The sequence below is a fragment of the Microcaecilia unicolor genome, chromosome 1 (genome assembly GCF_901765095.1).
Source record: "Microcaecilia unicolor chromosome 1, aMicUni1.1, whole genome shotgun sequence".
Taxonomy (NCBI): domain Eukaryota; kingdom Metazoa; phylum Chordata; class Amphibia; order Gymnophiona; family Siphonopidae; genus Microcaecilia; species Microcaecilia unicolor.
Window position 1 is genome coordinate 398,859,084 of NC_044031.1, and position 13,333 is coordinate 398,872,416.

General features: G+C 43.0%; 1 protein-coding gene across 2 annotated transcripts in view; it reads right to left on the bottom strand.

Annotated features, from left to right (window-relative positions):
- Positions 1-2,048: 2,048 nt before the first annotated feature.
- The window catches only part of LOC115475416 (TBC1 domain family member 7), a 47,148-nt gene continuing 35,863 nt past the window's right edge, over positions 2,049-13,333 (bottom strand). For both annotated transcript variants that reach the window (XM_030211124.1, XM_030211115.1), the window contains exon 8: positions 2,049-2,344. In XM_030211124.1, coding sequence (XP_030066984.1) covers positions 2,258-2,344 — 87 coding nt within the window. In that variant the 3' untranslated portion in view covers positions 2,049-2,257. The remainder of the gene's footprint in view (positions 2,345-13,333) is intronic.

A 13,333-nucleotide genomic window follows, 5' to 3' on the forward strand; every position in this document is an offset into this window, starting at 1 on the left:
CCTTCCAACTAGGAGTGAGGTTTGGCAATGAAAAGGCAACAGAGACACAGCAAAGATGGAGCTCTGTGACCACACAGCAGAGCACTGGAGACAAGCAGACATCACAGATCCTCCCAGGACTTCCTACAGCCAGTGGTCCTGTTGCACTCGCACCTCTGGTTGAGACTCAAGGACAACTAGAAATTTTTTTTTTTTTTTTTGGGGGGAGGGGTATAAATGGGTTCCTTACTTAGCTGATGATACTGGGTTGGGATCAATACCTTTAAGTATCTAAATAGTTACCTGCATAGGAGCCGTATTTTCAAAATGATTGGAGGTGCTAAACCCAACAGAAATTACCCCTCCCTGGATACACTCATGGAGTTTGCTCAATATTGAGGGTACTTGAGCACCCACACACCTGACTCCTATGGTTACCTATACTTTATAAAAATGTTTTGCATAAGAGGTTCTACCTGTTTTTGGTTTTTTTTTTAATTATTTTGCTGTAAGCAGGTTTAATGTATCCATTTAAGGGCACTGTTTATACTTGCTATAAACCTATAGTGGAATATGTTGAATAAACTTGTAAATATTACCAGCCAGCTTCATTCACAGTCATACTTTGGGTTTTCTGGGAGGGGGAGTAGGGGAAATCCTACCCACTAACATTCTTCTTCCTCAACTAGAGGCACCAAGCATTCAGGGACTGATGAAGCCTGCCCAAAGGGGACTCCAGCAAGGTCAGCTCAGACCGCGGAACACCCACAAGGGTATAGTAAAAACTGTAATGTGATACATGGAGATCAGGCAATGATTGTGACCAAACTAGAGGGAATTGCAGGAGAGGAACATGCCAATTGCTGTTTTTCACTGATGGGAGGAAATCACATACCACTATTTTTTTTACACAAATAAATACTAATATAATTCAAAGCCAAAGGATAAGAAGAATATAAATAGCAGAAATGTAAGAAATGTACTTATTCATGGGGAAGGCAGACTCTCCACCCAATGGTAGGATTTTGCCCTAGTACCTGTTTTCAGAGAAAATTAGAGGTTAAGAGAAAAAAGGCAGGTGAAGCCTTGTTCATGAGTTTCCCCAGCTTCCACCTGTCTCTGTGACTGGATCTCTCGCCTCTGGGGCCATTGCTCAAAGCTGGCACTAAAGCCCACAATGCAATAGCTCAGAAAGCAATGACAATGCAAAAGAACAGCAAAGGGATGTTTAAAACAAATTATATTTAAATTTTATGTATGGTTAAATTACACTATGAAACTGAAAGCAAGGGGAGGAACATGCCTGGCACGTGCACAAGGGTTTTGCAGAAAACGCAACTCTTTTGCGCATTTTCAGACAAAACCGTAAGTGCAAGCACACATTGGCACCATTCTTCTGCACATTTAAATATAGGCCTTTCAAAAATTGTTTGCACTTTAAGGGGTGAATTCTATATTTGGTGCCAAAAAAATTGGTGCTGAAAAAAGCTCTATTCTATAAGCCACGCTTAAAGTGTGGTTTGTAGAATAGCGCGTACTTCTGGAAATTGCACCTAACTTTAGGCGTGGCCATTTGCATCAACTTGGCATGTATCCCCCCTCATTCTATAACAACATGTGTAAATATAAGGAGTGTCCCTGTTCTGCCCATGAACCTCCCATTTCCATGCCCCCTTTTTTTAAACTCGTGTGTAAAATTTAGGTGCGTATATACCAATTAAATCTAATTAGTGGTAATAATTGCTTGTTAAAAAGCCAAGTATTGGCGATAATTAGCTCATCATTCAAATTGCACACAGAAATCAGGCACACACCCAAATCTGCATGCACAAGTTAGCAGCTTTTATAGAATTAGGGGGAAAAACGTCAGAGTGTTGAAAATCATAATTTGGACATTTTTGAGAAAAAATATCCATCTACCACCTTATGACGTTCTTTGGATTTTTTTTTTATTGTTTTGTTTTGAAAATGAGCTCTCTCTCTCACTACTACCTGACATCACAAATTCAACGAAACTCTACTTTAACAAAATATCTATCCTCTTCACCAACACAGTACCACTATATATGTCTTTTCTTCCACGATTTTATTCTTGCAAAATACACATCTAATTTATTCATCATATCAGAAACAAACCATTGTACCATTTTACTAAGTTATAGAGGCAATATGAAATTATTTACAACTATTTAAGTTAAAAAAAAAAAAAAAGTCAACTTCAACGAGTGTTCCACAGTACTGGAGCCCAGCAACTTGAAGTACAGGGAAGGGCAAGTCCTCATACTGAATGTACAGGTGTGCCACAGTGCTTGTGCCACAGAGCCACAGCTTTGCTGACAACAGCATCAGTGTTCTCTTGAGGAATCTACAGAAGAGAGTAATAAAGGAATTAAACTACTAAAAGTTACCTTTTTTGGGGGGGGTTTTTAACGCAACTGATGAAATCTGCAATTACATTCCTTGACATTGTGCCACTTATTGAATTCGGGATATCTGTATGAACTAGAAAAATTAACAGCTCAAAATATGCACATCTTTTTTTAGCTTATATTATATATATATATATATATATATTATATATATATATACATACACACACACACACATACGCTATCAGATTTTTTTTTAATTATGTTGAACAAGCATACACTTAAGTAGTGCTTTTGATTTTTTGGTTATAACTGAAAAAAAACGCATGATCCAATGATGCCCTGCAGTTGAGCTGAGGAGGGTAGTAATGCTGTCTTTGAACATGCGGTCTGGGTGGAGGAAGCAGCCACGATAGCAGGAGCACATCAGCCTAATAAGCAACAAAGCCCCAAGGACCTAAGAGCCATGGCACCCTCATGAAACAAGAAGAGGAGAGAAAAAGTGTCTTCAAGGGGAAAAGGATGGTAGATAAATGTGACAGCAAAATAATAAAAGCAGCAGATTAGACCAAGTAATTATGAGGTTTTTTTTGTTTTGTTTTTTTAATATGGAACAAAAAATGGCATGAAATCAAACAGTAGGTGAAGAGGTCTGTACATGACTAGATGAAGTTGGATTGACAGACTATTTTATGTCATGTAATGGAATCCCAAAATGAATATGTAGGAAATAAATCAAATAAACCTATACCTTGTATTACACATATATATTCTTTAAGGTATAAATGTTCTTTTCAAAAACATTACCACCAAAGTATACTTTAAAATAGTGTACTAGTGTTTATTTATTATATATGATTATGAAAAGTGCTCGGTACACACGTCAGTCATAATAAATGTGACCAGCTGAATAGAGAACCATCATCGCACCCTTGGCGTTCTCAATAATAAAGGATCATCCATAGTGAACCTATGAAGCTTATAGTAACAAGGCAGTTTGATTAATTTTGTATTCATATGCTGCATATAACTAGCAAAAAGAATTGTTGTAACAAATTACTATAAGCTTCATAGGTTCACTACGGATGATCCTTTATTACTGAGAACGCCAAGGGTGCGATGATGGTTCTCTACTCAGCCAGTCACGTTTATTATGACTGACCTGTAAACTGAGCACTTTTCATAATCATATATAATAATTTAACACTAGTACACTATTTTAAAGTATACTTTGGTAATAATGTTTTGAAAAGAACATTTATACCTTAAAGAATATATATAAATGTAATGGAATCCACCTAATGGTGCAAAGTATTACCAATAGACCCCTATTTTTCTTAGCAAGCCAAGGCGCCAAGATGCCTGAAAAATAAACCCATAAATTTTCAAATTAAAAATCCCTAGAATCAGAAGCCCTTACTCATAAGCTAAACAACTGTACAAGCCACGAAGGGAAATGGCTCCGATATGAACAAAAAATAAATTATTCTTATTTACAAATGCAGATCTAAGGCAGGCACCATTACTCCACCAGATCTGGAGAGAAGACATGACGGAAGAACATTTTACCATTCTTATGTGAGTTACTCTACTTTTTAAACTGCTCATTTACTATCTGAAAAATCTGCATGTGACCCATAACCTTACAGGAGTAGAGGGTCTTGTTACAGTGAGGAAAAGGGGATGCTTCTGCCTTAAGTAAAAGTGGAGGCAGTGACCTCCTGCAACTGATCCCTTAAAGCCTGTCTTCACCTCTGGTCCTTGAGGACCACAACAGGTCAGATAGTCAGGACATCCCTAGTAAATATGCATAAGAGAAACTTTATATGCAAACCTCAATCATGCATTTTCGTTAAGGGTATCCTGAAAACCTGACCTGTTAGCAGCCCTCATGGACTAGGAGATCAAGAACTTAGAACAATGTACAGTTCATTTTCTACGACTGACTGGAAGAGCTCACTTTCTGACTGGTATTCAGCAAAGGAACAGCCAAAGCCTTCGGCAAAAGGAAAGTAAAACAGCTCGGTCAACTGATAGCAAAACAGCAGGGTCATCAACATCCCATTACACTGCCGTGAGTCTCCCTTCATTTTGCACTATTATCTTTTCATTTACTAGCAATTTAATGAAAACCGCTTTGAAACCAAAGTACAATACATTAAAAAGTAACAACAAGATGTATTCCCTTGTCTGTTATTGGTTTCTCTTTCTCACACAAAAAGAGGCATCAGCATTTCATAAGGCAGATGAGAATGTGAGCGGTCAAGTAAATGAGACAAAGTAACATGAGGTACCAGAGAGCAGAATGCAAAGAATGAGAGGATTATGAAAGGGAATATAGGAAAGAAACAATAAAAATGATTCAGTACACCGACAAAGGTAACAACAATCATTTCATGTTTTTTTCTTTTAATTTGGGCACATTTTTTTGTATGCCAGAACTTGTTGCTTCTGCTTCAGCTAGAAGCTGAACACTCACATATGTTTACCGTTACAAACACTGTCTGCTTACTCCTGATTCCAACTAGAGAGCTGCACGGGAACGGGGTTCGCGGGAATCCCGCGGGATTCCCGCAGGGACGGAAGTAGCTCTGCGGGGTTCGCATGGGGATGGAAGCAGTTCTGTGGGGTTCCCGCGGGGACGGAAGTAGGTCCTGCGGGGTTCCCGCGGGGATGGAAGCAGTTCTGCAGGGTTCCCGTGGAAGTGTAAGCTGCACTGCATCAGCCTCTCATCTACTGAGTACCTTGAGTGCTGTCTCCTTCTCCTCCTCTTCCTCCTTGCTTTAACAGCACAAATGTGGAAAGTCTTCTTAACGGGAGGTGGTAGAGACACAAATGATGATGGAATTCAAAAAGGCTTGGGATGAACACAAAGGATCTCTAATTAGAAAATGGAAGTTATAAAGAACCTAACCTTAAATGGCTGTATGTGTGTGGATGTGTGAAGTAATACTTAGATGGCGACTCTGGCTGTGATTAACTATGGCCGATACTGGGCAGACTTGTATGGTCTGTGTCTAATATATGGAAGTCTGGTTTAGGATGGGCTGGAAAGGGCTTAAACAGCAACTTCAGTGGCTGGAACATAAGGACAGTGCTGGTCAGATTTTTACGGTCTGTATCCCACAAATGAGAAGATGAATAGACTGGAGTGGGCTTCAACGAGAACTCCAGCAGTTGGAACATAAGTATAGGGCCAGACAGACTTCTATGGTCTATGTTCCAGAAACATGACAGAAAGTATATAATATCACACTTGTTGATTTAATCATGAATTGATAATGAGTGTGACTATTGGACAGACTGGATGGACCGTTCAGGTCTTTATTTGCTGTCACTATGTTACAATTAATCCTTTTTGCTCCCGGGCTGATGCGCAGACCTCAGGTCTGACACCTGACCTACTGGCGCGTGCATGTGGTGACCTCTCAGCACACAGTGCCAGAAATCAGAGACAAATCTTACATGTGCACACCAGAGTGTTCTAAGTTTCAGCTTCCATTCCTTCCTTGCCTACAGTGATGTGGCTCAAATCCAGAGAGAGACTGAGGGAGCTGACCAGAATTTTCTTTTATGTACCATTAAATTCTTGCGGGGATGGGTGGGGATGGGTTAAATTCTTGCGGGGACGGGTGGGGACGGGTTGGGATGGGTGGGGATGGGTAAGATTCCAGTGGGGACGGGTGGGGATGGGTGAGATTCTAGCAGGGACGGGCGGGGATGGGTAAGATTTCTGTCCCCGTGCAACTCTCTAATTCCAACCTTTTCTGTCGGTCATTAGAAACCAGGGGCCAAAACAATAACCTTCATTCTTATATATAAAGTCCTTTTCTGGCCAAGCTGACCTGCGTAATTCTTAATGAAGGGTTCTCAACCTAGTACTCAGGACACACCCAACCTCTCTGGTTTTCAGCATACCCACAATGAATATGTATGAAAGAAATTTGCATATACTATTTCCACTACATGCAACTTTATCTCATGCATATCCATTTTGAGTATCCTGAAAACCTGACAGGCGTGTCCCAAGGACCGGGGTAAGAACCACTGTCCTAATGTGATCATGATCCGTTCTGCTGTTATCCAGAGCATGATGGGATCCTTGAATCCAAGTCATTCCCTTCTCTACCTTGCTTACTTCACTGCCCTTTGCTTTGCCGCTTACCTTAGATTGTGAGCCCACTAGGGACAGAGAAAGTATCTTAATATATTGTGAAAAGTGCTTTGGTTCCATCATAGAAAGGTGATATATCAAATGCATTATCTATTACCTGCTCTGCTCCACTTCCTTCTCAACCCACAAACCTGCTCCATGTGCTACCACAGCTGAATCTCTTATCATACTTTCCAGTCTTCACAGAAGAAACTGGAGCTTTGCTAGAAGAGAGTGCACCCTGATGCACAGTCTGGCTCCACACTTCCCCAGAGCTGCCAAGGGGTACTGATTTTTGAGAGGTAAATTTTAGTACATGCCCCACCCACACTCCACTCTGCCTTGGCTCCACCCACTCTACCTCATGGATCCACCCCCTGGCACACCTCAGTCCCACAGCCATTCCAGAAAATATTTTATTTACACCAGTGACAGCAGGAATGGGTAAGAGGGAGTGTTTCAGTTCACTCTATTACACCCCGCTAGTTGAAGAGGTCCACTGCATGAGCCTCCTACCGTGCTGTTCAGCAGTGCAGCACTTGGAAGTGTGCTTCAGCCACCGATGCCAGCCCTCCTACATATGCTAAGTTCAGGCACTTGAAAATGGAAAATAAGATACCTTTTTATTCTACTAACCTAATACCTTTTTCAATTAGCTTTCAGAGTCCAAAACCTCATGCCTCTCTGCATCCTTCGTCGTCTCCCCTCCTCTTTCTCTCTGCATCCTTCCATCCAGCATCTCCTATTTCTCTCCTACCCTTCCATCCAGCATCTTCCGTCTTTCTCTCCTACCCTTCCATCCAGTGTCTTCCCTCTTTCCCTCCCCATCCTTCCACCCAATCCTTCCATCCAGTGTCTCCCTCTCTTTCCTTCCTTCTAGCCAGTTCTCTCTCTCTACCCTTTTCCATTGTGTGTCCCCTCTCTCGCTTCCCCCATCCTTCCAGTGTCTCCCTTTCTGCATCCTTTTATCCAGCGTCTTTCCTCTCTCTCTCCCTACCCTTCCATCATCTTCCCCCTTCTCTTCCCATCCAACATCTACCCTCTCTACCAATCCTTCCATCCAGTGTCTCTCTCTTCCCTTCCTTCCTTCCATCCAGTGTGTGTGTGTGTCTCTCTCTCCTCTTTTCCATTCAGCATGCATGCCCCCCTCTCCCCATCCTTCCAGTCTCTACTCTTTCTTTCCCTACCCTTCCATCCAGCGTCTTCCCTCTTTCTGCCCCCATCCTTCTAGCATCTTCCCTCTTTCTCCCCCTTTCATCTAGCATTTCTCCTCTTTCTCTCTCCATCCAACAGCCAGGGTCTCCCCGTTTCTCCCCAGCAGCTTCTCTCTCTCCTGCCCTTTTCCAAGTCCCCTCTTTCTCTCCCCATCTTTCCACTCATCTCTCTCTGTACCCCTCTTCCATCCAGCGTCCCCACTCATTTTCCTCCTTCTGTTCTCTCCATTCAGCACCTCCTGCCTCCCTCTCCATACCCTTTCCCCCTTCCACCCTGTATCTCAACATTTCCTGGCCATTGCTGCTTCTCCCAATGAGCAGCAGCGGCCGTGGAAAAAACAAGAAAAGCAAGTGCAGGGCCGCAGCAGCCTTCAGGCAAGTGCTGTTGGCTCCGCCAGTCTTCTGCCCCCAGAACGGGAAGCTGACATTAGCGGAGGGCAGAGGACCGGCACAGCCGACAGCGCATGCATGAACGCTGCTGCGGCCCCATGCTTGCTTTTCTTGTTCTTCTGCTGCTTATTGGGAAAAGCAGCAGAGGTAGCAGCAGCGACAGTGGAGCCCCTAGCCCAGCACTCTGTCTAAGCGAGAGACTTTCCCACTTTGGCGGGAGTGCAGGAGAATACCCGCCAAAGCGGAAGTCTTCCGCTGAATGTGGGAGACTTGGAAGGTCTGCTTCCCATGGACTAGCTACACCCTACACATTTGATACACCAAGGGACTTCGCCCTTCCTGCAAAATATTATTCAGATCATACAAATTTAAAAGTTGATATGTTGATAAAAGCCTTTTCTAGGAAAGGGTTCTATCGCATTGGTGATAATTAATATTGCAAAGGCTACTTTATATTAAAAAAATAAAATAAAAGTTAATAATTTTCTTCATCCCATTGTAAAAAAGAACAAACCTTTAAAATATGTATTTACAAGTGGTAAATACTCACAAAAGAGATTCCGGGGCCTGTGGTAAGTCTCTCTGCTCCTGAGCAGAGGTTCCTAATCCCATCCTTGGGACACACACCGTCAGTCTGGTTTTCAGGATAGTCACAATCCGGTTCATATTTAAAATCTTTTAACCAGCCAAGAATGGCACCTGGCCGGTTAAACAGTACTTAACCAGCTATCTGGCAATATTGAGTGGGAGATTTACTTAGAAGGTTATATCACACGATATAACCCACTATCCGCCAATATTCAGCGCATCACTGGCTAAGTCTGGCGGCCAAAATAGCAGGTATATCTTTAGCCAGTTTAAACTTATCTGGTCAGTGTTGAAGATATTTTTAAACTGGCAAAAATACACCCAGATATCGAATGCTGATCACCAGAAACAGCTCGGCATTAAATATCTGGACTCAGCACTGACTGTGGGAGGCAGCCTGGCTACCTCCCAGTCTGAATATTGGGTCCAATGAAGATACATAAGATAGAACAGCATACAACAGAAGAAGTGTATGCAAGATATCTTTGGCACATTCAATACTGATATCCTAAAAACCCACAAGTTGGATGCGTCTCAAGGACCAGGCTGAGAATCATTTGCATAGAGGAAAGGATTTCAAGTATGACTGTCTTCTCCTTAGGCCTGGATGGTTATGTTGGGTATGTGGGCTGAGATCTGCCTGTGTGAGAGCTCGGTTTGCACAAGGGGAGTGGTTAATATTGGAAAAAAAATACACAAAACCCCCATACTACTCACAAATAGCAAGAGGGAAGGCACTAAAAGTGAAGAAAAAAATCTAATTTTGTAGTGCCACAACTGAAGAGAAGTTTTCAGTACACTGTGGAGAAAAAAAAAAAGGCTGAGGGTCCTGTGTGATATGGACTGGTGGGAAGGCACTCACGAAAGCGCAGTGTGCTTGTCCTCGGAAAAAGTGAAATCTATCTATCTACACACAATGGCATATTTTCACTCTACATTAATTTTCTTCATTACCTTTCCTTTTTTTCCTATAGAAGTAAAAACACTGGTAAATTTGTTACTAAAGTGGCTGTATGGGATATATCAGTGACAGTTCAAAACAATTTTACATATGGTCAGTGTACAGTTTATGACCTAATAGTTTAAGCATGGTAAATATTTCTGCATAAACTATAAGGTGCAGTCCCTGCCTGTTCTCTGCCTCCATTCTGCATATTAAATGCTAGGAAGCTGAGTTAATGCAGAAAATATTATGCACCAACAGTGAACAGCTAATGCAGCTTAGTAAAGAAGGCTCACAAGGTAAAATGTGGACATTATGTCCTATTTAGTAACAGAAAACTATGTTTCATAGACACACAGAAATTATTAAGTTTGTGTCAGAAGAACTGAATACATTTATTACACAATCACCACACTGCTGCTATATGTTTAAGTATATGTAAAACTTATCCGAATAGTGGTCAAATATTGTTGTTATCTGGTTTACTTGAAAGCCCTCCCTTGATCTATCCTTTGTGTTCAGATGGATTTTCAGCCCAATGCTATTTGTATAGCAATGAAAAACTACAGATAGACAAATTATATGAAAACCATGGACAGGCAAGTTAGATGTTTGTCAGCCGCTGGTATGAAAACCATGGTTAGGCAAGTTAGATGCTTGTCAGCCGCTGGTATGTATAGATAGATAGATAGATAGTTTGTTTTATGAGTGTCTTTATATAAACTAATTAGATCAGTCATTCATTTGTATTGTATAGCAGTATATAAGATTTTTTTAAAACAAACATCAGTCACAGTATCTCTACCACTCCCTGCTATATATGTACTACCTTATGGAAAGGGAGGTGGGAGTGCCTAGAATTTTTCTCCTGCTCCTTTAGAGACTTTTGTTTCAGTTAGAACCAGTCTCTACTTGGCTCCTGTGCTTTAATTCACAGTTTTCTGGGGCTGTCTCCCTACTTTCATGTCTCTTCCAGACTCACTTAGCTCAGCCACTGTTGAGATGATCCTCAGCCAGGGAGCCACAAAGCCTGGTTCCCCATGGAATACAATAATGAGGACCTTAGTCTGATTTCACGATGTCACTTTTGACATTGCCTCCAAAGCATCCCTGACCCCAAGGCACAAAGTCCTGCCCTGGAAATCACCAACTCATGACACCAGCCAGCCTATGAACACTAGTCTAAGCTTATGTTGTTCTGGGTCATATAATCATGTCTAAACCTACAGGAAAAACTGTTGTAAACACACAGAAAATTCTGCATCTACCTGCAGTTTTGAACTGCCATAGTAAGGCATGCTGTTGTAAAGTTATGACCTCAGTCATTTTTAGGTGTTCTCATTTTTACATTTCTGGATATCACTTGACCTCCACTGAATCCCATAAGAATGATGGTTAAATGAAAAGCCACCACTTCCATAACTTTTGTTTAAATGAAAATATTGTAATGAATAAAAAAACACATCTTTTGGAGATCACGTGATGCACGGTTAGAAAGTGGCAGTCGCTGTGCAGAGCTCCCTCCTTACCTGAAGTTAGCTGAGCTTTCCAACCTTCACCGCGCTACTCCCACTCAATCGGAGAATACTGTTGAGCAGGGGAAGTGTAGCGGCAGCTTTTGGTGGACGCGGATTGTGTGCAGGAGCGGAGAATGGCGGCCAAATCTGGAAAGAAAGAAGGGGCGCGAAGTCGGCTGCTTGAAAACAAGATGGCGGAGGCAGAGAGCGGGAGTCCCCCGACAGTGAGCTCCACGTGGGCCGCAGAGGTAGCGGCAGAAGTTTCTGCCATGCTGGAAGTCTCCATAGACCTTAAACTGCAAAGGATCGCGGATCAGCTGAAAGGGATCGATGATAAGCTGGGCGGTATCCAGACGGAGCTTACTCAATACAAACAAAGGCTGTCGGATGAATAAGATTCGGTGCAGCAACAGGAGACGTCGAGTAAAGCCCTGAAACAGAAGGTGGAGCGACTTGAGGCAAAATTGGAGGACCTTGAAAACCGGGCGCGGAGGAGTAACATCAGGATGGTGGGGCTGCCGGAAGCTATCAGAGAGGCTGACTTGCGATCCTTTCTGGAATCCTGGCTCCCCACAGCATTTCAGCTAAAGCTGACAACAGGCCCGCTGAGAGTGGAGCGGGCCCACAGGTTAGGGCCTGTGCGTAAGGACGATTCGCGTCCCAGAGTAGTAATTTTTTAAGTGCTGAACTTTGCACACAAAAAGGATATTTTGCAAGCGCTCAGGAAATTGGGACAGCTCAAGTATGAAAATTCGGTGGTGCGCTGCTTTCAGGATTTCTCCACGGCAGTGTCATTACAGCGAAAAGCGTTTCGCGAACTGTGCCAGCTTCTGTTTTCCAGGAAAATACAATTTGCTTTACTCTACCCTGCATGACTGAAAATCTGGTATCGGGGGTCCCAGCAGTTCTTTACTGTGGCAGAGGAGGCGATGAAGTTTGTACAACAAGATCTACCTGCTGAAGGGCCAGCATGAAGAGACTGGCTTTGATAGCAAGTGAGAGTGGAATAGACACTTGAAGGGACTGGACTGTTACATACTTGATGAGATGGTGAGGAGTACTAGTGAGCGACTGCAGTGATTTTTTTTTTTTTGAACAGTGGGGATAGGCATTACAAATATATAATGCAGTTAGGTTTGATTTGTTTGAGAAGGTGGTGAGTGAATGCTGTTCTATTTTCTGTTAAAGTTGGGTGAGGAACTGTAAGGGAAACTGAATTATAATTATCTGATGGGAAGGGCCCCCTGGGTACTAGAGTAATGGGCTATATATATGAGGTTTGGATGGATATTTTATAATGAATGGGGGGAGTGAGTGGGTGTGGGAAGATTTAAATTTTGATGTATAAAGGGGGAATGCATGTGTGACTATGGAATTGTAGATGAGATGGGTGAGGGGGGGAGCTCGCGTGGTCCGGCTTTTTGTTAGGAGCTATGGGGGGTTATGTAGGGGTTGGGTTGGGAGGGAAGAGGGGGGAGGGATGGTATGGAGTAGCTTTTGGAATGGGTGGCTGTGGGGGGGGGGTGTCCATGGGCTGGGGGGCATCCTCCTTTGTTTTTGAGTGGAGTTAGTTTTGTTATGAGAATACATGACTACTGGGTTAATGGGATCACTTAAAATAATCTCGTGGAATGTGGGGGGGGGGGGGGTTTCCTCCCCTATTAAGAGCACTAAGGTGTTACAAGCGCTGTAGCGGCAGAGGGCGGATGTAGCTTTCCTACAGGAAACGCACCTGTCCTCCGGAGAACATGCTAAGTTTAAAAGAGGTTGGGTTGGTTCTTTGGTGGAGGCTCCTGCAGTGGGGAGGAAGGCAGGGGTGATGATCCTTTTCAGGAAAGGCATCCCACTTCGGCTTAACACGACCCAGGCTGATCCGGAGGGTAGGTGGGTCTTGGCTGATGTGGAGATGGCTGGGCGCCATTTGGTGTTCTGTAATGTTTATGCCCCCAATGTGTTCAATGGCAAATTTTTTCAAGCCTTAAGAGACTGGCTCCGCGTGCGGGGGGGGAGATGATCTTAGGAAGTGACTATAACTTAATGTTTGATCCCTTAGTGGATCATTCCAATCCAGGTGGCCAGAGTTCGGGGGGAGGCTGTAGGGCGTTATCTTCCTTGGGTAAGGCTTTGGAGCTGGTAGATGTTTGGAGGGTGCTGCACCCGTCTGAGAGAGACTTTACTCA